Source organism: Vanacampus margaritifer, chromosome 12 (assembly GCF_051991255.1).
Source record: "Vanacampus margaritifer isolate UIUO_Vmar chromosome 12, RoL_Vmar_1.0, whole genome shotgun sequence".
Taxonomy (NCBI): Eukaryota; Metazoa; Chordata; class Actinopteri; order Syngnathiformes; family Syngnathidae; genus Vanacampus; species Vanacampus margaritifer.
The window spans coordinates 7,818,630-7,845,431 of NC_135443.1; the positions used below are offsets into that span (position 1 = coordinate 7,818,630).

At 35.3% G+C, this 26,802-nt stretch overlaps 2 protein-coding genes across 3 annotated transcripts in view; one reads left to right on the top strand and one right to left on the bottom strand.

The window, feature by feature from the left end:
* Positions 1-23,801, top strand: part of eno4 (enolase 4) — a 37,009-nt gene extending 13,208 nt beyond the window's left edge. For both annotated transcript variants that reach the window (XM_077581347.1, XM_077581348.1), the window contains one exon: positions 23,644-23,801. Coding sequence is in view for 1 of the 2 variants with exons in the window: in XM_077581348.1 (XP_077437474.1) it covers positions 23,644-23,655 (12 nt within the window). In the remaining variant the exon portion in view is untranslated. The remainder of the gene's footprint in view (positions 1-23,643) is intronic.
* Positions 1,977-26,165, bottom strand: shtn1 (shootin 1). The gene is made up of 15 exons (XM_077581351.1): positions 26,021-26,165; positions 24,785-24,837; positions 24,312-24,372; positions 20,362-20,456; positions 16,324-16,486; positions 16,000-16,097; positions 14,967-15,048; positions 14,739-14,833; positions 14,256-14,402; positions 13,348-13,501; positions 12,310-12,430; positions 6,339-6,418; positions 5,884-5,984; positions 3,056-3,109; positions 1,977-2,844 (listed from the first exon to the last, which is right to left on the bottom strand). The coding sequence occupies exons 1-15, from the start codon at positions 26,073-26,075 to the stop codon at positions 2,719-2,721; spliced, it is 1,485 nt and encodes a 494-aa protein (XP_077437477.1). The 5' UTR covers positions 26,076-26,165; the 3' UTR covers positions 1,977-2,718.
* Between the last annotated feature and the right edge of the window lie 637 nt (positions 26,166-26,802).

A 26,802-nucleotide genomic window follows, 5' to 3' on the forward strand; every position in this document is an offset into this window, starting at 1 on the left:
TTGAAAAGATAGATTTTGCCACTAGATGGCATAATTGCATTTGTAAGACGATGACAGCACAGGGCATTTTTCTTTTCATATTAAGAGCTATCTAATCTTTAACATGAAGTAACTTGTGACATTCTTCACATTTTTAAAATTGTAAAACACAACTTGACTCCAGTCTCCATAAATACATGCATTATTATTCAATTTATTTTGGTTAAATTTTGACGTGAATGTGTCTGCTGCGTAGCTGGAATTCCCTCAGTGCAGACTTCCCAAGTAAGGGGCGGGGTCATTAAGTGGCATTGAAGGAACTTTAAATTAACTCATAAGTAATGCACTCATTTTGACACTTCAAGTGTAAAATAATGACATCCAGGTCAATTCTGTGTACAAGTTGCATTGCTCATCTGAGGATTGCTTGTGAAATAACAAATTTATATCGACTGCTCGGACTGCCATTTACCAATTTATTTGTTTTGATTGTGGCTGTCTGATAGGCCGGATGAAATGATCCAGCCTGTGAGATGTACGTTTGACAGCCCCGGTCTAAGGGGAAAAAGCCATCAGCACCTTACAAAATCGATTCTTTCTTCATTTAGCTTGTCTTCAAGTGTGTCACCGAACACCATCGCTGCTGTCAAAGATAATCCAAACAAGCTCAATCTAGCTCGATAGGCTTGTTTGGTTTGTTTGTGGAGTGTCTCTGTTTGGATCGGGACTATTACTCGGACTAAATCTGCTGCTAAATCAAGTCAGAGTGAGACTTCCTCTGCAGCATTTGCTTCATTGGGAAGGCAAGAGCAGATTATTTGAAGCCTTCTGCGGGTGAATCTGCTTCGCAAAGGAGGGGACTTAAAAACAACAATGGCGTTTTCCTCCACACCGTGTTAAGGGGTCGGCAAGCTGGAAATTGCACCTCAGTGGTAAACCAAGCTTAAAACCATAATAACCAAAAGTCGACAATAAGTGACGGACAGGGGCTTGTTCTCGTGTTTCAGAGCTCACACGAGGAGGTGTCTGGGAAATGTGGGCAGGTGTCGGAGGGGAAAACAACACAATAGCAAGCGTTTGCATAATGACGTGCGCAGCAGCCATTGTTAGCTTTCAATTTAACCGTAACAAAACAAGACTAATTGGTTGGGTCATAGTATTTGGAATCTTGACAATTGTACAGACAGGAACTTGATAATGAATTCAAGTACAGATTCTCCTTCCTAAGGGATTAAACGTGGAAAAAATACCCACCACGGGTCACATTGAAGTCAATCATCAAATGCAAATGACTGTGCTGAACTCTTGGCAGGTTTTCATTTCAACAACTTTTCGTTTTTTAACCTTTTGCTGAGGTGTCAAACAATGAAGTAAACATACTAAAGTAGATATTTAAGGTATCTTTTTACAGAAGTGTGTATTATTTTTTTTCAGCCACTTTGTACTTCTAATGCTTATTTTCACTCAAATATCTGTACTTTCTAAAAATAAATAAATCAAAGTTAAATCATACTGAAGAGGATTTGGGCTAGTGAAGAGAGGGAAAAAAAAGTTTGGCAGGATTCTCACTTTATTCTCAGATTTCTCACTTTAAAGTCAGAATTTTGAGAATAAAATGACAATTCTCACTTTAATCACACAATTCTGACTTTAAAGTCAGAATTCTGACTATTCTCAAAATTCTGACACTAAAGTGAGAATTCTGACTTTAATCTCAGAATTCTGACTTTCTTAGTGCCTCTATTATTCTCACTTTAAAGTCAGAATTCTGACTTTAAAGTAAAAAAATTCTGAGAATAAAGTGAGAATTATGCCTTTAAAGACTTTAAAATCAGAATTCTGAGAATCACATATTTTTTCCCTGTTTTTTTTAGTATTTTTTCTGTTAAAAAAAAAATCAGTTTTTCTGAATATTTTTTTTCCTGTCTTTCTGAATTAAAAAAATAATAATTTTCCCCTCAGAGTTTAGAGAACAAACCACAATACAGTACAGTATACACATTCATTCCTTTATTGAGAGACAGTAAGTAAACATGACCATCTTATTGCATATGGAGGTATGCGGGAAAGTGTCCTCTTCCGCTATTAGCGAGTCTGCAACAAGTCACTTGGAGTTCAGAGGTCCAAAAAAATTATTCTAAAAACCTAAAAATTTTTTTTTTTTTAATTTTTTTTTCCTGTTTTTTAAAATATTTTTTTCCATGTTTTGCAGAATTACCCACCCCCCACACACAAACACTTTTCTGAGTAATTTTTCCTCCTGTTTTACAGAAATTTTTTTTCAGCCTGTTTTTCTGAATATTTTTTTGACAGAAAAAAAATAATAATTCAGTAAAACAGAAAAAAATATTAAGAAAAACTGAAAAAAAAGTACTCCAAAAAACAAAGCTTCCCCCAAAAATGTGTCAATTCGTACAAAAGAAACAACAAAACATGAAACAAATAAAACAGTTTAAGTTTACATATCCGAAAAGCAGTGGGGAAGAAATGAAACTGTTTTTTTTTTTTTCAAAAGAAGACATTGGCAAACATTAGCTTTTACTTTGGAAAACAATGATCAACATTTTTTGTTAGCGATCAAAGCAAGAACTAAATCAGGATCATGTTTTCACACTGTCAATTTGACATAATGTTTGAATAAAGGTATGGAAATTAAAATTGTTTAAAAAAAATCAAACTCATCAAATAATTGACAGATTAAAAGAATCGCTAGTTACAGCCCTAAAATACAGCAAAACCCTAAGAGGTGTCTGTTGCCTCCAGTACATCGCGACGTCTCAGCAAGATTTTCTGCAGTTCGTCATTTGGGGATGACGACGACGATGATGTCGTTTTCGGTTGTGAAACAGTTCTGTCAAAATTCCCCTGAAAGGTTGAAAGAAAAATACATTATAAGACACTAAAAAAGGAATTTCAAAAGTTGCCGAGCTTATATGTGATTATGTGTTGTAATGACCACTTTTGTTCTACATTAAAACAACAGCATATTTGAAAACTACAAAATATCACAGTGGAAAATTGACGGACTGTCGAGCAAACACAATCAAACTCCAGCTTGCGTGTCGTTAGCCATTACCATGATTGCTTTAAGTTCCCGGAGGGCAGAATTATTTGAGGGCTTTCTCTCCATCTGATAAAAGGAAAATCATAAGGAAAAGAGACGCACGACATAAACATTATAGTTATTATTTTTCATGCAATGCATTCGTTCTTCAATGCACCTCATATTAAAACAACGTGACAAAGCTGAGCCTGGGCGACTTTTACAGGCAAACATCAATCATAACACGGATGTCAATAGACCATTTCCCATTTTCAAAACAATTACTTCATATAGCAGGTACCAATTATTGTAATGGAGGAATACATCAAAAGACCCTAAGAGCTACCTTCCCTGTCAATCACGTCCGCACCCGCAGATGGATAGAAGAACACTAAACAGCAGTCAATTACACTTCCTTAAAAAAGTATTCATGAACTTTTTCACGTTATGAACTTGAATGTATTTTGTTGAGATTTTTTACATGATAAGACCAAGACCAATTAGCACATAATAGTGAAGTGGAACAAAAAATGAGACGAGGTTTTCAAAATTTTCAACAAATGCACATCTAAAAAAACGGGGTGCGCATTTGTATTCAGCCACCCGTGACACTCCCTAAATACGATCAAGTGCAAGAGTTTGACTTTTTTTTTTTTTTTGGGAGCAAGCCAGGGAGGACAATTTCCTAACTCAGGGCAGAATTTGTATCAAATTAGGCTCAATATCGGTACATGAAGCCTGCTGAAGGAGATTTCCGCAGGCGCCAGGTAGCCCCCCGTGAGGATCCTACGGGGCCGACAGGACATTGTGAATTCCTAGGACTGTTGTTGAAGGGATTATTTGAAAACGAGCCTCCATGTTGTGCTTTACATGAAGCCAACACGCTGACCAATGACAAGGCTGTCTCCCTGCACCTCAAAGAGAAACGGCACTCTTTTGAAGACAAAATAGTGTCGATATTTCGGAGAAGTCAGATGGTTTGAAAGAGTGAGGAGTGCACATTAAGTCATTCAAACCCAAAAACGTATAAATACGTTTTTTATCTAATTTTATTTTTTTATGCTAGAGCATACAGAAGGCTTTGATACAGAAGAAGTGGCTTAAAGCAATGGTCGTTATGACCAAAAAACGGGAAGCAGGGGGCAGCAGAGTATAAGAGATCATCCAGAGTCATTTTGCAACAAGCTCATTTTGCCAGTGTTTTCAACAAATTTGTGTATAATGATGAAACTTAGCTATATTCTAATGCTAATTGCTGCAAAAAAAATTATTATTATTTTTTTCCTGATGAAAGAATAGACTCTAATCTTTCTTTTGGTAGGTTCCATGTTTTTATAGCAATAGAACACCATATTCTATGGACCTTGTAAAATCAGTCAAGTAAAACAGCCGGGATCGAATCGGGTTGTGGATGAGTTTTAAGGTTGAGAAAGCTGCTCTAAACAGAAGACGGAGAGAGGCAGGGATCTTCGCAACACCACTTATCTCCCTCACGAACAATGACACCCTTTCCTCCCTACCAAAGATTTCATAATTTACCCTCTAACAAATAACAACCAACCAAAATAGCTACTTTTGGCCTTCATGTGCCTCCACAAGCCAGTATTACAACTGAATAGAATATTGACGATGGTGATTCGACCCAAACGACTGTTGTTGGCAGGCCCAAGCGTCTGTTCAATGCGTCTTAACGATGATCATTTTGCATCCCAGAAGAGTGATAGCATTTGTGTTGGGGCGTGCCCCTAATTTAGGGGATACATAATTGCAGGTGGGTCGATGCAAATGCGGATAATCTTGATACCGGCATCGGTGTTGCTATTGATGGATATTAGTGTTATGAGATTGACACTTTTAAGTTTAATTACCGCTGCAGCTTTATCGAAGAGGTCATTTAGGCCAACCGAGTCTTTGTGTCGCTACTAACTGCCTACAAATCAAGTGCCTCTCTGGCACACTTTGCTCCTTCTCCCCGCTTTTGTTTTGATGTTGTGTTTCTCGTCTCCCGATCAATTTAACGAGCAGGTAGACTCAGAACAAAAATGATATTGGCCACATTTGTTTTGGGCTGCGGCTAGTAAAACATGTAAAAATGGCAATCAGTTGCTGGAGAGATGCTAATCTGCTTGCTGGCTACTGTCAAGATGCAATTAACTCATTGACTGCCATTGACGGTTATAGACGTCAAATATTAATTTAAACTATTTTAGTTTATTTTTTTTTTCCATTTTTGTTAACAAGAATATGAAAACCTAGAATTTTTTATTGTACATTTAGAAGATATATAAAATTTGTGATTAATCGTGAGTTAACTCGTGAAAGCATGCAATTAATTATGATTAAAAATTGTAATCACCTGACGCTCCAAATTTTTTCTTTTGTTTTCTTTTTCTAGACATTTTTTTTTAAATAATCTTTATTTTTATTTTTAAGAAAAGATTATTAAAAATTTGGGGCGTCAGGCGATTAAAATTTTTAATTGTAATTAATCGCATGACTTCAATAGTTAACTCACGATTAATCATAAATGTTTATATCTGTTCTAAATGTACATTAAAAATATATAGGTTTTCATACTCAACAAAAGTTAACAAAAGTGGAAAAAATCTAATAGAAATAATTAAAATGAATTTTTGACGTCAATAGCCGTCAATGGCAGTGAACGAGTTAAAAGCAAGGCACTGTTCCTACATGAAACTACAACACACTAAAACTATAAAGCAGAGTGCAAGTTGAATTTCCCCTTGCACTTGGTGCACTAAGGTGTATTGCAGTGATAATGAAGTTACTGTATTCAACATTTTCTTAAATGTGTCAAATTATGAAATCAAATACAAAACTTTAAAAACCAAAACAACAACCTGTCTTCTATTACAAGGTCTGTGGCTGACGGGCCGAAGCTGAACGCCTTTCTTAATCCTGTTCATCATTTCCTCAACGGCTTGCTGTCTGACGTCTCCTTCTGTGAAACCACAACACACACAGACGGGAATAGTGTCAAAAAAGTGACTAGAATTATTTTGGATTCAATATGCATAATTAACAAACACCCATTCTAAACGCTCATAGGGCCAATTGTTTTTAACGGTGTTGACGAAACCTTGGGTTTTGTGCAATATTGTGCCAAACGCTGGCGTTTTTCCGGCTGTGAGGTTTAAACTTATATTTACTTGCATTCTTGAATAGAAAAAATAACTTTAGTGGGTGAATGTTTTATTATTTTGTCTGTCTTGCTAAAAATAAGTGTTGTGGGCTTTTACTCCTAAACAATAGAAAAATGTTTGAGTAATCAATAATCCATTTGCAATTTTTGTACCTGCTTTCTTGTCAGAGTTGTGGACCTCAAGTGGAATGTCGCTGATGTTTTGTCTCTTTCTGATCAATGACAGCAGGGAGCTGCGGAGTGAGCACAAATCAATATTATAGTTTTAAGAATCTGCATTGAAAAGCTGCCACAGTGGTTATTTTTTTTTTCCACTTTAATTGAAACTAAACTACAGTGGGTATAAAAAGTATACACACCCCTCTTCAAACGTCAGTTTTTTTTTGTGGTGCAAAAAAACAACGATACTTCATTTCAAAACTTTTTCCACCACAATGTCATTTATAAACTTGTACAACTCAAATGAAAAATAACTCAACAGAACTGTACAGCGTTCCCGTGCTACTTTGTGGTTTCTTGTTAAGAAAAGCCATTTTAAGATTTAAAAGAAAACTTGAACTTAGTTATTGGGCCGACGTTTTATCGCCTTCATGTGCTGCCGGGCTGTAAAGCGTGCATCTGCTCACAACAATTCATCAACGCGGCCTAGCCCAGCTGAGTATTTATTCGACTTTTTGCATTTTAACTCATTCACTGCCATTGACGGTTATAGACGTCAAAAATTCATTTGAACTATTTCTATTAGTTTAACATTTTTCTACTTTTGTTTACAAGAGTATGAAAAACCTAGAATTTGTTTTATTGTACATTTAGAACAGATATAAAATTTGTGATTAATCGTGAGTTAACTATTGAAGTCATGCGATTAATTACAATCACAAATTTTAATCGCCTAATTTTTAATAATCTTTTTTTAAAATTATTATTCATTCACTCCTGTTGACGGCTATTAACATAAAAAAATTCATTTAAACTATTTTTATTAGTTAACATTTTTTCCCACTTTTGTTAACAGAGTATGAAAACCTAGAATTTTTTTATTGTACATTTAGAACAGATATTCAATTTATGATTAATCGTGAGTTAACTAGTGACGTCATGGGATTAATTACGATTAAAAAAAAAATCGTCACAGCAAATAAACAAACCAAATAAACAAATTTGATTGTACAGTTGGCTTTGAACCGGGCCGAGTTGCCGTCGCTGGCAGGCTGGACCCGTTTGTTTTGGGCTGCGGCTAGTAAAACATGTAAAAATGGCAATCAGTTGCTGGAGAGATGCTAATCTGCTTGCTGGCTACTGTCAAGATGCAATTAACTCATTGACTGCCATTGACGGTTATAGACGTCAAATATTAATTTAAACTATTTAGTTTAATTTTTTTTTCCATTTTTGTGAACAAGAATATGAAAACCTAGAATTTTTTATTGTACATTTAGAAGATATATAAAATTTGTGATTAATCGTGAGTTAACTCGTGAAAGCATGCAATTAATTATGATTAAAAATTGTAATCACCTGACGCTCCAAATTTTTTCTTTTGTTTTCTTTTTCTAGACATTTTTTTTTAAATAATCTTTATTTTTATTTTTAAGAAAAGATTATTAAAAATTTGGGGCGTAGGCGATTAAATTTTTTAATTGTAATTAATCGCATGACTTCAATAGTTAACTCACAATTAATCATAAATGTTTATATCTGTTCTAAATGTACAATAAAAATATATAGGTTTTCATACTCAACAAAAGTTAACAAAAGTGGAAAAAATCTAATAGAAATAATTCAAATGAACTTTTGTTAACAAGAGTATGAAAACCTATAATTTTTTTATTGTACATTTAGAACAGATATGAAATTTGTGATTAATCGTGAGTTAACTAGTGATGTCATGGGATTAATTACGATTAAAAAAAAAAATCGTCACAGCAAATAAACAAACCAAATAAACAAATTTGATTGTACAGTTGGCTTTGAACCGGGCCGAGTTGCCGTCGCTGGCAGGCTGGACCCGTTTGTTTTGGGCTGCGGCTAGTAAAACATGTAAAAATGGCAATCAGTTGCTGGAGAGATGCTAATCTGCTTGCTGGCTACTGTCAAGATGCAATTAACTCATTGACTGCCATTGACGGTTATAGACGTCAAATATTAATTTAAACTATTTAGTTTAATTTTTTTTTCCATTTTTGTGAACAAGAATATGAAAACCTAGAATTTTTTATTGTACATTTAGAAGATATATAAAATTTGTGATTAATCGTGAGTTAACTCGTGAAAGCATGCAATTAATTATGATTAAAAATTGTAATCACCTGACGCTCCAAATTTTTTCTTTTGTTTTCTTTTTCTAGACATTTTTTTTTAAATAATCTTTATTTTTATTTTTAAGAAAAGATTATTAAAAATTTGGGGCGTAGGCGATTAAATTTTTTAATTGTAATTAATCGCATGACTTCAATAGTTAACTTACAATTAATCATAAATGTTTATATCTGTTCTAAATGTACAATAAAAATATATAGGTTTTCATACTCAACAAAAGTTAACAAAAGTGGAAAAAATCTAATAGAAATAATTCAAATGAACTTTTGTTAACAAGAGTATGAAAACCTATAATTTTTTTATTGTACATTTAGAACAGATATGAAATTTGTGATTAATCGTGAGTTAACTAGTGATGTCATGGGATTAATTACGATTAAAAAAAAAAATCGTCACAGCAAATAAACAAACCAAATAAACAAATTTGATTGTACAGTTGGCTTTGAACCGGGCCGAGTTGCCGTCGCTGGCAGGCTGGACCCGTTTGTTTTGGGCTGCGGCTAGTAAAACATGTAAAAATGGCAATCAGTTGCTGGAGAGATGCTAATCTGCTTGCTGGCTACTGTCAAGATGCAATTAACTCATTGACTGCCATTGACGGTTATAGACGTCAAATATTAATTTAAACTATTTAGTTTAATTTTTTTTTCCATTTTTGTGAACAAGAATATGAAAACCTAGAATTTTTTATTGTACATTTAGAAGATATATAAAATTTGTGATTAATCGTGAGTTAACTCGTGAAAGCATGCAATTAATTATGATTAAAAATTGTAATCACCTGACGCTCCAAATTTTTTCTTTTGTTTTCTTTTTCTAGACATTTTTTTTTAAATAATCTTTATTTTTATTTTTAAGAAAAGATTATTAAAAATTTGGGGCGTAGGCGATTAAATTTTTTAATTGTAATTAATCGCATGACTTCAATAGTTAACTCACAATTAATCATAAATGTTTATATCTGTTCTAAATGTACAATAAAAATATATAGGTTTTCATACTCAACAAAAGTTAACAAAAGTGGAAAAAATCTAATAGAAATAATTCAAATGAACTTTTGTTAACAAGAGTATGAAAACCTATAATTTTTTTATTGTACATTTAGAACAGATATGAAATTTGTGATTAATCGTGAGTTAACTAGTGATGTCATGGGATTAATTACGATTAAAAAAAAAAATCGTCACAGCAAATAAACAAACCAAATAAACAAATTTGATTGTACAGTTGGCTTTGAACCGGGCCGAGTTGCCGTCGCTGGCAGGCTGGACCCGTTTGTTTTGGGCTGCGGCTAGTAAAACATGTAAAAATGGCAATCAGTTGCTGGAGAGATGCTAATCTGCTTGCTGGCTACTGTCAAGATGCAATTAACTCATTGACTGCCATTGACGGTTATAGACGTCAAATATTAATTTAAACTATTTAGTTTAATTTTTTTTTCCATTTTTGTGAACAAGAATATGAAAACCTAGAATTTTTTATTGTACATTTAGAAGATATATAAAATTTGTGATTAATCGTGAGTTAACTCGTGAAAGCATGCAATTAATTATGATTAAAAATTGTAATCACCTGACGCTCCAAATTTTTTCTTTTGTTTTCTTTTTCTAGACATTTTTTTTTAAATAATCTTTATTTTTATTTTTAAGAAAAGATTATTAAAAATTTGGGGCGTAGGCGATTAAATTTTTTAATTGTAATTAATCGCATGACTTCAATAGTTAACTTACAATTAATCATAAATGTTTATATCTGTTCTAAATGTACAATAAAAATATATAGGTTTTCATACTCAACAAAAGTTAACAAAAGTGGAAAAAATCTAATAGAAATAATTCAAATGAACTTTTGTTAACAAGAGTATGAAAACCTATAATTTTTTTATTGTACATTTAGAACAGATATGAAATTTGTGATTAATCGTGAGTTAACTAGTGATGTCATGGGATTAATTACGATTAAAAAAAAAAATCGTCACAGCAAATAAACAAACCAAATAAACAAATTTGATTGTACAGTTGGCTTTGAACCGGGCCGAGTTGCCGTCGCTGGCAGGCTGGACCCGTTTGTTTTGGGCTGCGGCTAGTAAAACATGTAAAAATGGCAATCAGTTGCTGGAGAGATGCTAATCTGCTTGCTGGCTACTGTCAAGATGCAATTAACTCATTGACTGCCATTGACGGTTATAGACGTCAAATATTAATTTAAACTATTTAGTTTAATTTTTTTTTCCATTTTTGTGAACAAGAATATGAAAACCTAGAATTTTTTATTGTACATTTAGAAGATATATAAAATTTGTGATTAATCGTGAGTTAACTCGTGAAAGCATGCAATTAATTATGATTAAAAATTGTAATCACCTGACGCTCCAAATTTTTTCTTTTGTTTTCTTTTTCTAGACATTTTTTTTTAAATAATCTTTATTTTTATTTTTAAGAAAAGATTATTAAAAATTTGGGGCGTAGGCGATTAAATTTTTTAATTGTAATTAATCGCATGACTTCAATAGTTAACTTACAATTAATCATAAATGTTTATATCTGTTCTAAATGTACAATAAAAATATATAGGTTTTCATACTCAACAAAAGTTAACAAAAGTGGAAAAAATCTAATAGAAATAATTCAAATGAACTTTTGTTAACAAGAGTATGAAAACCTATAATTTTTTTATTGTACATTTAGAACAGATATGAAATTTGTGATTAATCGTGAGTTAACTAGTGATGTCATGGGATTAATTACGATTAAAAAAAAAAATCGTCACAGCAAATAAACAAACCAAATAAACAAATTTGATTGTACAGTTGGCTTTGAACCGGGCCGAGTTGCCGTCGCTGGCAGGCTGGACCCGTTTGTTTTGGGCTGCGGCTAGTAAAACATGTAAAAATGGCAATCAGTTGCTGGAGAGATGCTAATCTGCTTGCTGGCTACTGTCAAGATGCAATTAACTCATTGACTGCCATTGACGGTTATAGACGTCAAATATTAATTTAAACTATTTAGTTTAATTTTTTTTTCCATTTTTGTGAACAAGAATATGAAAACCTAGAATTTTTTATTGTACATTTAGAAGATATATAAAATTTGTGATTAATCGTGAGTTAACTCGTGAAAGCATGCAATTAATTATGATTAAAAATTGTAATCACCTGACGCTCCAAATTTTTTCTTTTGTTTTCTTTTTCTAGACATTTTTTTTTAAATAATCTTTATTTTTATTTTTAAGAAAAGATTATTAAAAATTTGGGGCGTAGGCGATTAAATTTTTTAATTGTAATTAATCGCATGACTTCAATAGTTAACTTACAATTAATCATAAATGTTTATATCTGTTCTAAATGTACAATAAAAATATATAGGTTTTCATACTCAACAAAAGTTAACAAAAGTGGAAAAAATCTAATAGAAATAATTCAAATGAACTTTTGTTAACAAGAGTATGAAAACCTATAATTTTTTTATTGTACATTTAGAACAGATATGAAATTTGTGATTAATCGTGAGTTAACTAGTGATGTCATGGGATTAATTACGATTTAAAAAAAAATCGTCACAGCAAATAAACAAACCAAATAAACAAATTTGATTGAACAGTTGGCTTTGAACCGGGCCGAGTTGCCGTCGCTGGCAGGCTGGACCCGTTCAAGAAAGTGGGTGTGGCATGCCAAGCAAACAAAAAAACCTAGCCTTTATAATTAAAGTGGGGTGTGTTGACTTTCTATAACATTGTGCTAAAAATCAAAAAACTATTTCATTAAACATAATTAAAATTTACTACCACTAAAGGCGTAAAAGGCTACCTGAGTGGGTTGAAGCCTGCTGAGGTTGGAAGTGGTGGTGGTGGTGGTGGAGGTGGACATGGAGGTACTGGAGGATGTGGGGGGTTTGTAGCCGTTTGCAGTTTCTTTTGAAGTTCTTCAACTGACCAATCCAAGGACAAAAGGATTTAATGACTAGTCATTGCTCGTTTAAGTGCACAAACACCTTTTCCCCATTGTTATGGTCGCAATTGCTGGAATCTACGTGAAGATGTCTGCATCCGCGTTCCAAAACCGAAACTGCCAACACCATATCGAGGGCACACAGCGAAAATAAGCACGTCATGCAAATAGTTTGATATGAAATAATAATATCAAAGATGTAATTCTAACACACAGCTGAGTTGAGAAGGCAAAAGTGTTAAGGAGCGACACAGTGTAGAGCCGGGTCGATTGTTACAATAATTAACTCATTCACTGCCATTGACGGCTATAAGCGTCAAAAATTCATTTTAACTTTCTATTATTTAAAAAAAAAAATCCACTTTTTTTTTTAACTAGCGTATGAAAACCTAGAATTTTTTTTTGTTAAATAATCTTTTTTTTTTTTTTAAAGAAAAGATTATTAAAAATGTGGGGCGTCAGGCGATTCTTTTTTTTTAATCATAATTAATCGCACGACTTCAATAGTTAACTCGCGATTAATCACAAATGTTATATCTGTGCTAAATGTACAATAATTTTCTTCTAGGTTTTCATACTCTTGTTAACAAAAGTGAAAAAGTTAAACCAATAGAAATAGTTCAAATGAATTTTTGACGTCTATAGCCGTCAATGGCAGTGAATGAGTTAAAAAGCAATACACAGCTACAATAGCTAAGCATGCTAATTCCATGGATACTATCACTGTAGTCAATAGTGTATACGTTACAAGGTCAAATTAAACAATTGGTAAAAACGGAGGTGTTGGTGATACTTTCACTTGCACGGGGTTTGTTTGTGTACCTGAAGCCCACACAATATGTTACAGTGTTGTTGCCACAAAGCATCTTGTTTTCACGGTTGTAAATATGTTCTTACCTGTAAACCTCAGATCCTTGACCTCCGCTTGGGCCTTGGAGCGCTCCTCGCCGCACTCCCGCTTCTCCTCCTCCACAAGCTCAAGTTTACGCCTCAAGGCCGTCAGCTCCTTTAGCGCCTCGCAGCTACTCAATTTGTCTTGCAGCTTCTTCAGCTAAACACGCAAAACATTTTGTGGGTGCTCGATTTTTCCTTTTTGTGTTCATCTTTCACGGCACAAGCTACTAATAAGGAATGTGAGAGGGTGATTATGTACACGTTTCGAGTAAATGCCTTTCCAGTTTAGTTCAATTGAGAAAAAAAAAAAAAGGCAAACGTGAAATGTTTCAATTATATTTTTTGTGGCTGCAGCTTATGCAATTGTTGCTAAGTAGCGCTGGGTTAGATGCTAGCTGACATTTAGTCACCTGCTCTCCAACCCCTTCTCTGTAGCCTTTTCCAAGTTCCGATTGTTCATCAAATGAGGGCTATGTTCACTTTCTGTATGGCACCGGCAGAGATCAGCGATCCCACTCAGCTTTAATTGTTTTACATCTGAGCCAGTACGGGTGGGAGCTGGTTCGACGCCAATCTCCTGCCGTTCATTACCGGGCATGTTCTTAAATGCTTTCCTTTATGTGGAAACTGTTTTTGTTAACACTCAGGCTATGTTTTCACTCATGCGTGTTGGTGTGTTAGCTTGTGTTATTCTGACAAACGGAATGAGACACAATTAAATGTCAACCGAGTAAGTACATGTTACCTCTTTGTCCTGAAATACAGGATGTCAATGCAGTATCCTACTACTCGAGGTGAGCAAAACCCATTCAACTAACATGAACAATGATTTTTTTTTAACGCTTTCAAGTTGAAACTTTCTGGCTTTCCTTTCTTGCTTTTTCATATCCCAAGTCTCGCGTCAGTTCTACCTGGCACTGTTGCTCCTGTTTGAGGGTTTCCAATTCTTTGGTCAGAGAAGTAACCTGGCTGAGTGCCCCCTGGAGGGCGTGGCTCGGTGTTGCGCTCTGCGTCAGGATCTGGCTCTGTCTCTTTAGAATCTTTTGCTCGACAACCATCTAAAACAAGGGAGTTATAAAAGGCAAGGAACATATACACGTGATGAATATCTCGGAATGATATCGAAATTATTTCCTTTCTTTGGTCCTTCCTCGGGTCTCCTGGCGGCCTCACGACTCTGGCTGGAAGTGTTCGGTTTAAGTGAACGGTATGGGATTTTTTAATAGGTTTTAGGTGAACTAATAAATACACACACACACTCGCACGCACGCACATACACTTACTCACCCACATACAAAAAAAAAAGCAATGATGATGACATCAAATCAGTAAAATTACCGAATGAACAATACTGAGCTCTCCAGAAAAAAAAAAAAAATTGTTATTTAACTCACTTCTCTGGCAAAGTTCTCTGCCTCCTCTCTCATGTCCCGCTCCGTGTTCAGGGTGTCCTGTAAGGCTTCGTATTCCTCCACAGCAAACTTAGACACTGGTTGGAATTCACACTTTTTTTTTTTTACAAAACTGGTAAAATGTACTTTTATTTACTGTTATTGTGACCCCCAATTCATATTCACCATACAATACGAAATTAAATTGAACCCGTACTCTCCCACTCTAACCTCTGTTATATTTCCTCAGTAGCTTCTTTTGCTGCACCGTCTCGGCCATTAAAACACTGTTAGCACGCTTTTCTGTCAGCAGCTGCAAATGGAAAAAAAAAAAAAGAATGGAAAAGAGGCAGGATTGCAGTCAATTGGTGGTTAGCACTGCGGCGGTGTTGCATTCAAGAAAAGGAAGACGAGTATGGAATTTGAATGCAAACAATGTTAACAACGCATTGACAGCATTGCTGCATATATTTACACACAGCAGTGCTCAAGAGTATTTGGACAATTCCTTTATTTTTACTACTTTGGAATTGACGTATTAAAAGATTGATAGGAAACCAAGTTGGCGCCGACACGACGGGTCACCTGGGCGCGATGAGCGCTCTATTATTTCCGTTTTGCAGCAATTAGCATTCACATTCCTGTTGAAAACACTGTCAAAAAGAGCTTGTTGCAAAATGACCTTGGCTGATCTCTTATACTCTGCTGCCACCTGCTGGACTTTTGTAATAACTACCATTGCTTTAAGCCACCTCTTCATGTCAGAAGCTGCATCAAAGCCTTCTCCATGCTCTTTTATAAAAAACAAAACAAAGATAAAAAAAAACGTGTAAACACGTTTTTGGGAGGGAAGGACAATGAATTAAAACACGTATTTACACGTTTTTGGTTTTGAATGAGTTAAAAGCTAATAAGCATATTTTGGAAGATCTCCAAACTTTGAGGAGTCCTCAGGGACTTGGAGTCTGTTCCAGAGTCGTGGAGCCACTGACTGGAAGGTGCTCTCTCACATAGTGTGTGAGAGTGGATGATGGAGGACCGGAGGCCAATAAAAATACTGCGGTGACATCTATAAAATATTGCATGATGTCCCAACTGCTAACATTTCTTTAGTCCGCTCGCTCGGAAACATCGGCACAAGAATCCTGTAGCCGGTTACAAGAAGATCAAGAAATGGTGAGTTTTTTTCTGCGAAAAAATTCCGGGTAGGATTTTGGGAATGCCGAGCGCTGAAAATGTGTGTGCGCGCTGCAGAAGCACTTACTTCCTGCCTGGTTTCTTCAAGTTGTTCTTTCAGCACTGCGAGATTATCGCATACGTGATCTTTCTCTCTCATTATCCTCTGCGATTTACTTTGCAGCTCTGAAAAAAGGAAACGGCGTTCTTACAAAATATATGTTTAAGGCGACAAAACAGATAAGAGGATCACATTACATCATATCAGAATGAATGACATAGCAAGATAAAATACATTTTGTCAGTAGTTTAGCCTTGAAGAATTGTGTAGATCTTTTGTGTGTCTGTTTAAAACGGAAAGCAAATGTGGTCACCGTCATACTGCGCCCAACTCTTGAGAGAAATTTGACACCTGAGATTTTGGTCTGACATGCGGTTGACAAGCACTTGCTAGCATTGAGCTCGTCGACTTCTTCGTCTTCATCCTCCAGGTTGATCTCGCTGATGGCCGCCGGGCTGAGCTGAGACAGCAGCATCACGCTCTTACGTTTCAGAGAGCGGTTCTGACGGTTCAACTACAGGCGTAGAAAAACAAAAGACGAACGCTGTCAAACATCAGAGTATGGAGTTTCACGGTGGCGATTACGATTCAAAGCACTGTTTAATAATAACACACCAGATAACATGCTTGAATCCTGTAAAGCCATGAAATATATGAGATAAAATTCTGATTTTTTTTTGTAGAGTATTTATTTATTGGTCCTTTTGAACAAAAAAATGAGATTTGTGTCATATTTAATATATCTGGTCACAATTTAAATTTGTGCGTTAACTCATTCACTGCCATAGACGTCAAATATTCATTTGAACTATTTCTATTAGTTTAACATTTTTTTTCCCACTTTTGTTAACAAGAGTGTGAAAACCTAGATTTTTTTTATTGTACATTTAGAACAGATATAAAATGTGTGTTTAATCGTGAGTTAACTCGTGAAGTCATGCAATTAATTACAATAAAAAAAATGTAATTGCCTGACGCTCCTAATCTTTAATAATCCTTTCTTCATTTTTTTAAATCGCGCCAGGTGATTAAAAATTTCAATTTTAATTAATCTTTAATAGTTAACTCACGATAAATCATACATTTTATATCTGTTTTAAATGTACAATATTTTTTTCTAGGTTTTCATTCTCTTTGTTAACTCTTTGACTGCCAAAAAAAAAATAACATTTAGTAAAATCCTATGGAGGAGTGCCAAAGACGTTAAAAGACGTTTGTTTCAAAACAGAGGTGAAACTAACCATTTTCTATTGTTGATTACTGAAAAACGGAATAAGGTAGAAACAAACTTTTTTTCCGATTGAAAGATGAGAGTCCAATCTTTCATTTGGTAGTATGTGTGTTTCCATAGTCCAAACACATAATTTTCTGTGGACCTTGAAAGATCAGTCAAAATGCTTAAATCGGCTGGCACTGGCGACATCCCGTTTCTGAAAACGTCTGGCAGTCAAAGAGTTAACAAAAGTGGGAAAAATGTTAAACTGGTAAAAATTGTTAAAATGAATTTTTGACGTCAATAGCCCGTCAATGGCATTGAATGAGTTAATTGTCAAAACTATAATAATAAACAAACTTATCAAACATTAGTATTTCAAAAAATCAGAAAGAACATTTCCCACGATTAATAAGCAGTGTCTCTCCTTTCTCAATTCTGGGCGATCTTGCAAAGTTGCTGGAAAAGCCTTCAGCTGGGCGATACTGCCCTCTAATGGACCATCCGTGCAATGCATGTGTCAGATCATATACGTCAGGGTTTTAATGGGGGGAAAAATATTATACTCATGAAATAGAGGGCTCAAATTGTCTTGTATTTAATACGACACTTTTGGCTTTTTATATTTCAAACCCAACAATGAAAAGAACGTCATAATTCCAATTGTCCCGGTGTGTGTTTATCTGAAAGGGTACATTCATTATGCAAAAAAAAACCCCAAAACAAACTAATTTGAGGTTAAAATTTTGGAAGTACAAAATAAACTTTTACACTTGCTGCCAACCAAAATGTCATTCAGATGATTTAAAAAAAAAAAAGGCTTTTCAAGCACTAAAATGTGTAGTTGCAGTATAATTCATTTTCTTGACTACTTTGTCAAAAATGACGCAATCTGTGTTCTTGAGCATTTTGGAATGTTGAGCATCCTGAAGCTATGAATTGACGATGGGTTCGAGAAACATGACAAGAATAAAATAATTAGTCCATGCATTAATGAATAAAAAGACTTTCGTATCTGGAAAAATTTGAACCGTACACTTTTGTTTCATGCCATGCACGTTGTTTTCACTATACTACATAACTTTTTCTTTTTTTTTCTGGAGAGCTCAGTTCATTCGGTCATTTTACCGATTTGACATGTCATCATCATTGCGCTCTTTTTTTTTTTTTTTTAATTAATTTTTATTTTGTATGTGGCTGTGTATGTGCATGTGCGTGCGTGTGAGTGTGTATACTACTACATTACTAACCACCGGTTCAGAAAATGGATGGATGGCTGTTTTTTTATTCACAAAGTAACACAACATAAACGAATGATACCACACGCTAACCCTGTGCAACACTGAAACACGAAGACAGCGTCGCTTCCACATAACAGAACTCGTACTCAAATTTTCAAACGCGTGAAGTGGCGGTGAGTTTGTATTACAATCAGGAAAATCAAGCAACAAAATACGCTAGCTGCAAAAGTGACAGGGGAGACGAGCTGCTTCTTTTCTTTTGCCCTGCAATCAGTCATAATGGCGGGACACATGCAAAAGCAATGATCAGGGGTGGGGAAAAACATAAACCGGCACGCAGATGAAGAAAGGAGGCAGAATCTCTCCATTTATGCATAATGATTTGTTTTGAAGTTATTCATATTTGCATCAAGCATTTCAAAAACATCCATAGAAATCAGGCAGGCATATTACACGGCCATATTCAACAAGTTCAATCATCAGAAATCCATGGAACAAATAAGAAACCCAGTCCTAAGAAAAACTCAAATGTAGCCTTTTAGGAAATACTGTGGATGAATGCAATTTACAATGATGTTATCAAAGGAAAGAAATGTGAATTGTAGAGAGAGGAAAAAAAAAGAGAAAGTCGGGAAAGAACAGCCATAAAAGAACATTTAATGGCACCCTACTGAGACAAGATTGAAGGCCTTTTTTTTTTTAAAGCAACATAGAGCATAGAATAAACATAATGCGCCTTCAACAGATGCAAAATGAACATTGCGAATTATATAGCAAGACACCATTTTCTCATTTGTTCTTTAAATTATTATTTTTTAAACCCAACACAAAAACATTAAGTATCGCAAGCACATGTCATTTGACTGCCTGAAAAACACCAAGATGAATTGAGTCTTGTTAAAAAAAATATATATATTTTTTTTTATTTCTTGGAAATATATTTCAAATGTTACCTAAACAGTAAATGTAAAAGACTTTCACAGGGCTTATTGATTGAGCTCAACATTCAACGATTTGAAAACTTATTACAACCAACAAACACATTCTTCTAAATCTATTAAATATTATTTTAAGTTTCAAATGGTTTACCTCAAGTTGTATTGTGACCAACGGTTGAATCTGGATTGGTTATTGTTGCACACTTGTAAAAACAGTGGAATATCGAACGTGCTGAATGCTAGCTTGCGTGCTACATGCTAGCTTGCGTGCTACATGCTATTAGCGATCTTTGGACACCCGCATAGACACATAATAGACACACAGAGCAAGTCGTGTGATTGGCTTCAAATAGTTCATAATAATTGACAATTCCGAGCTCACGTCAAAATGAAAATCGACTCAAAATTGAGCATTATCCTCTATAGTCGATGCAATTGGTTATCATTTTTGTGCCCGCAAAGTGCACTGTAGTTAGTTTGAGTTTCTCGATGCCAACATAAAGTGTGGTTGGACCATCAAAAAACTCATAAAAGGAAGAAAGATGAATCGATCCAAACCTTTTTGGGCAGATTTAGCCAAGCAAGAAGAAAGACTTTAGCATTTTTTCCCCCCCAGCCTACAACTTGGCAAAATTTAGTTGAACCTGGCGAACTGGAACCTTTTGTCCAGAAATAAAATGACAAATGATTACAGTTCAACCCTAAAAAGCTGCAAAACACTCCATCGCTCTCAAATAACAACTCACAGTTTAGCAAGCACTCCCAAAATTGTGCTCTGAATCAAAAGAATCGAATGCAATTTTAGACAACAGTAGACACGAGAACGGAAGAACTGCTTGGGCACAAAATGCTTTTTGCTTTTTGTCCAAGTCATTGAATGACTCGAGGGGAGGTTTTATCCTGGATTTGCCCGTAGTATTTACTTTACAAAAATGTTCAACGTTGTCATTTGTCACATTTTCAACAGCTATGTATAACATGAAACATAAAAGTGCACCTTGACGGCCAGCGCTTCGGCACTTTCTCTGCACGTCCTCTCGATCTCCAGTTTCTCCTGAATGTCGTTGACTTCCTCAATGACCAACGTAGAAACTAAGGAAGAGAAAAAAAATTGACCAACCACAAATCCTGTTGCGTTAAATGACATCAAGGCCCTGATTCTTCCATACGCTGCAAAAAGTGAAATCTTCAGTAAGATATAATTTCTTAAATTTAAGCTAAATTTTGACTTGATCATTCTGCTTACTTTAAGATACTTATTACTAAATTCTCTTATTTGATCAAGCAGTCTCGGCATTGAGTGTTAAGAGACAGTTTTAAGTACTGTGAGGCTTAAAACAAACATTTTCCACATTTTAATTAATATGACTGACCAACATTAAAAGGCCCTGAACTGGGGTTTCATTAATTGAATTTTCTTATTTTAAGATTTTTGCAGACTCTAGTAATAAGATAAATGGAGGAAAAAAAAAGTTTGTAGTTTCGTTATATTTAATAAGCTTATTTTTTCCTCTTTCCAGTAAATGCACTTCCTGCGTAGTGGTCAAGTGGTAGAGGGAGGTTGTGGGTTCAATCCCTTGCTTGGTCATACCAAATAATTAAAAAATGGGACAACTGTAAATGAATATTCATGTATTTTAAGAAAAGTCATAATTACTCGTTTTTAGTCTAAAAATATTATTTTCAAGACCGCTGTGGTTGATATGGGCCTAGTATTATTTTTTTTCAAAATCTTACAGGTAAATTTAAGAAAAATTTTCTTATGTTGGCAGATATTTTTTCTTATTTAAAGTTATAATTTCATTTCATTTTTTCTTTCTTCTTAAATTTATTTTTCGCAGCGATATGCCTTCAGCGGGTTCAACACAGACACCAGCACATTTTGAAAATCAATAGTCCCCCCCCCCTCCTTTTTTTTTTCCTAAAAAAAAAATCGAAAAACTATAGTTAAAGAAGAGGTTACTTCAAAATGTGACGCTTACAATTTAAAATCCATGGTTGATATGGGCCTAGTATTATTTTCTTATTTTTCAAAATCTTACAGGTAAATTTAAGAAAAATTTTCTTATGTTGGCAGATATTTTTTCTTATTTAAAGTAATAATTTTATTTCATTTTTTCTTTCTTCTTAAATTTATTTTTCACAGTGATATGCCTTCAGCGGGTTCAACACAGACACCAGCACATTTTGAAAATCAATAGTCCCCCCCCCTTTTTTTTTCCTAAAAAAAAAATCGAAAAACTATAGTTAAAGAAGAGGTTACTTCAAAATGCGACGCTTACAATTTAAAATCCATTACAGGCGAAAGGAGCATAAAGAGTACAGCAACTTGTTTCAAAATGTTTTGACCCTTGACCCCCGTTCAGTTCCTCCAAACGATTCCCCGTAAAGAGCCAACGCTTTGGGGGACCACTTTTACCCAAGACAGAATTTCAAATAGAGAACCAGATGCAAAAAGAAGGAGCAAATAGTTTGCGTTTTTGCGACCATGACAGTCCGAGACGTGGCGGATTTTCATTTGAATAAATCCAGCCCGTGCTCATGTATTCAGCAATTCTCCAGTCAAAACACATATTATGTTTGACTTCCACACATTAATAGAGGCCTGCCTCACTGTGCCAAGCAGCTGCATATTAGGAGCTATTACGTGATTTCATAGCTCTTAGAAAATTGCTCCTATTCACAACAAAACGGCCGGCGGTGGGGGCGGCGGGCTCGGTGAGGGGGTAAGCTTGGAGGACGGGACAAAAAAGCCACTAACACACAATCATGCCTTTTCAATTGCTGATGGCAAGGTTGATGACAACATGACCATTGTGTTATAATGATAACACCACAAAGGCATCGCCCCCCCCCCCCCCCCCTCTCATCAAGGCTTCACACTGGCTGCAGATACAATTTAATTCACTGTTCTGTTGGCGGCGCTGATACCATTATGCGGCCACGTCGGCCGAGGGGTAATCACTGTCTTTCCCTGAGAGGACGATGAATAAAGACAGACACAAAAAAAAGAGAGAGAAGAAAACAGATGGAGTGATGATGAGGATAATGGGGATGCCAAAACTCACAATTAAGACTGCCAGCCATATTTGATGTGTCAGGGAGGGGGGGGGGGGGGTCCCGTTGACTTTCGCCGCTTCTGCGCCGCTGTTTGTTTACCGCGGCTACCAGTAATCATAATTAACATGTCATTAAGTTCAAGGCGATTTATGAGAGTGGCCGGGGGGCATTACGGTGACAGGCGGATAGCGACCGGCGCCGGGCGCCGAACGAAAACTGGCAGCTAAGTGCTATTGAATAGCTGATGTGAAGAGTGCGGGGAGTACGCGGGTATCGCCTCATCCCCGGTGTTCATCAAGGTCTTAATTAGGTGTCACTGGGGTGGGGGGGTTTGCCTGCCGCCAGCAAACCAAGGCTTCCTTTCTCCTGTGCTCAGCCTTCATGTTTAATTAACTAAGTGGGAGGGGAAATTCGTTAGGGGTGGCCAACAGCAGGTGTGATTGTCAAACCGTAATTCTGTTTGTTTTGAATGTCATCTGATTTTGGCGCCTCTACGTAGTGCTTGACACCAACGTTTGATGTCGGATGCAAGTATGAGTGGCGTTGTCGCCGATGACAATCGATGTTGACGTGAACACTCTCGCGTGAAATCCGACTTTCTCGTGTTGCATGCGGCAGTGACCATGTTATAGTTTTGGAATTTTCATTTCGGTTAGTTTTTATTTCATTTTGAGTTTTCTTTTTTAAATTTAGTTCGTTTTGATTAGTTTTCAGGGTGGTTCTGTTAGTTTTTATTAGTTTTTAAAAAAAATGCTTATTTTTCGTTTACTTTTAGTTAGTTTCAGTATTATTATTATTTTTTTTTTTTCAAGTGTATTACTTGTGCGCAATATTTAATAAAAACCACGGTAAAATGAAAAAAAGTACGACGGCGTATTAAGGCCACGTATAAATATTTTTTTTAAGAGGGTGGGGGCAACATTCCATTAAAAAAACTTATTATAAAGCCAAAAACGCGTAAATTTGCCACTTTATAATTTGGCAAATTTGTGAGGGATATAAACACGTAAATTTGCGACTTTATAAAGGCAAAAACACTTAAATTTGCGAGTTTAAAAAAATGGCAGATTTGCAAGAAAAAAACCCTCAAAAACGTACGAGAAATACAGTAGTTATAGTCTAATGTGAGGATTCATTGGTGGTTAATATTTATAAAATGAAAAGGCAGGATGGAGACAGATTCATTCTTAATTTAAACTTTTCTTGTCTTACACGGCAGCTCGAGCAGTGATCTGAACATACGACTGTCCAAACGCCAGCTCAGACTCCAAGAAAAAATGGCAAAACCGAAGACACACAGGCTGCAGTTACACTTCCGGCCAGAGGTGGCAGTCACGAGTAACAACAACAAAAAGTGACAAACTCTGCAATGCACCTTTGAAACAACAACCAGAACATAAATTAGAAGCAAGAAAAAAATAAAAAAAATAAATCAAACACGACCAAAGATTTTTTTTTTTAAACGACATAATAAATGTCGACTGTGTGGATTATTTAAAAAAAAAAATTTTTAGCCAGTACTGATGTGTATGCAAGTTTCATGAGTTTTCATGCATGTTTAGACCCTCATCTGTGGTCTCTTCTTTTCTTTGAAATGGGATTTTGAGTTTTTCCCTTGCCCACTTTGGCGTTTGAAATTTCATGGGATTGTCAACCGGGGGCCTGTGAAGTGCCTCGCGATTCTTTTGTCAGTAAAGGATATACAGGCACAAACAAAATAAAACAACTTTACATATGCATTTGGTTTAGGATGAAAATCCCATGTAGCAAAAAAAAAAAAATACATTTTTTTTTATTAATTGCCTAACTGTGATATATACTCCCAATCAGGCAAGACTGAATTTATTTATTAAATGAATGTGTGGATACGCATCGAAAAAAACTTACCTTGTTGAAACTCATTGAGCCTCTTAATTGCCTCATCTCGTTCCTCCTCCAGTATCTTACACTAGGGGAGGCAGACATACAATTTGAATGCATTCTCATTCATAGTACTTTATTACCTCTTATGTCTTTATATAAATAATAATTCTGATGACTTTTAATTAGTTCGTTTTTCCAGCACTTGTACTTTTGTTACATAACATTTCCAAAGAAAAAACAATGACGGATAATTTTAAAGAAGGACCCATATGTCCCAATTTGACGTTTCCCTTAAAACTGCATGAAATAATGTCAATTTTCTATTCTTTTAATTTCTAGTTCCTGATCGTAAAACAACCCTCCTTACTATTATGCTGTGTTACATTTCATCATACGAGTAATATTCTCATTCAGGCAATGTAAAGTAATTCGATGATCTGCTGCTACTTCTATGAGCTGCCGTTTAGCATTTACTGTACGATGGAAGCGATGTTTACCTCCTTAGTTGCTGCTTCATGTCTCCTTTGCAGGCCTTCATATTCCTGTATAGCTGTGGGAAGCAAAGGATGCCAGTCATCCATTTTGTTTCGATTCCAAACAACATCCAACACAAAAAGAGTCAAAGCTCCCACAATTTGCTATTCACCAATGGAAACATCTCAAACATGTGATAACTTCTCACACACGGACTAATTCCTCTTCCCCCGAAAGGCTTGGGGAAAAAAACTGTCAAGAGATCCATTTCCCCAATTATATAAAAATACATGTTACAGTTCCTGAATTGTATGGAACAAATCGCTGGTTTCGGGCCAAAACCTCATATGTCGCAACTTGGTAAATGTCCTTTCTTTCAAATGTTTTATTTTTCTATAATATTAGTCAGTCCGCTCGTACTTTTTTTGTTTTTAGCACTTTAAACTGTACCAGTACAGTTTGGACACATCAATGACACATAATTATTAAGAGAGACCTATCTTTTATTTATTTATTTATATTCATTTATTTATTTATGAGAAAATCAGACTTTCTACATCAGGACGGTAGCACTGTAGTGGTTCCTCGACTTACGAGTTAGCTCCGGTCTGAGGAGGGGGACGTAACACGAAATTGTACGTAAATGGCAATTGACGCGCTGTAGCTTACTCATGTTTGCTAAAGTCGTAGTCACGGTATTTGTTTTGCAAGAAAAACACTTCTACGTCATTCATCAGAAAAACAATAACGCATTCTTACCTTGTTAAATGTATTCATTGCACGTCGTTCGTAACCACGAAACCATATGTCGTAACGTAGGATCCTGGTGTTTAATAAACTATCTGTAACTCCATTGTAATATATTTAAAAAAAAAAAAAGGTCTTCTTACTCTAGTTTAGAAGCCCTTCTAGTTGCGCTTGGGGCTTGAAAACGCTTATTTTCAAAGGCCTTGGCTTACATACTAGCTTACATACTGAATGTCACAATTGGACTCTCATTCCAAAGTACAGCATTTTGGAGAAAAACTCCCCAAGCCGGTTATGGCATGTTAAAGGAATATATTGCTACTTGTATAACGATAAAATGCCCACAAATGTAAAGTTTAAAATAGTATCAATATAGCTAGGATTTAGCAACTTGGCAGCATGAATACGGCACCCTGCAAGGCGCTAGGAAATCTTTTTATTATTATTATTTTTTTAAATTTGTTGTGCCAAACTCGAGCTAATTAACACGTATGGTCTCACAGCAGGCCTACCTTTGTCTGTCAATTCATCAACGACGTTCTTTTGAGCAAACTCTTCGGAATCCATACGTCTATTTTAAAAAAAGAAGATTTGCAGCAGGAAGTGAACGTTGGGACACACCTGTGCACTTTATGAGCGCAGCAGGTCAAAGTACCCTCTCTCTCTCTTTCTCTCTCACACAAACACAAGCACACAACTATAAAGTAACGACTAACACAGCAGAATATGCAGCATACGTTTTTTTTTTTTGTGTGTGTGGTGAAGAAATCATTCCAGTAGTTCAAAAAGTGAGATACAGTAGCGATTCGCTACACAAAGTAAATGAAAAACAATATTTCTCCATTTCGAGGTATTAGCCTACATTCAATTTGAGATAGTTCTGTTTTTTAAATATAGGAAATTTAAACAACTGAGAAAAAAAAATCAACAGATTCGTCTATTAAAATAATCACTAGTTGCAGCTCCAATTCACACTAAACCTGATATACAGTATAAACCCAAAGACTAATTTGTTTTCTATTTTCTGTGAGGCGGTTGCCTTTCATGTCCATATTTAAAGGGACAGTGTGTATAATTTCCCCCTCAATGTTCGTTCATTTAAAAAAACACTATAAAATAATTAATTCTATCACATCAACTTACATTAAAAAATATATGCATAATCGTAGCTCCAATTCACACTGAACCTGATATATACAGTGCAAACCCATAGACAATTTTTTTTTCTATTTTCTGTGAGGCGGTTGCCGTTCATGTCCATATTTAAAGGGACAGTGTGTATAATTTCCCCCTC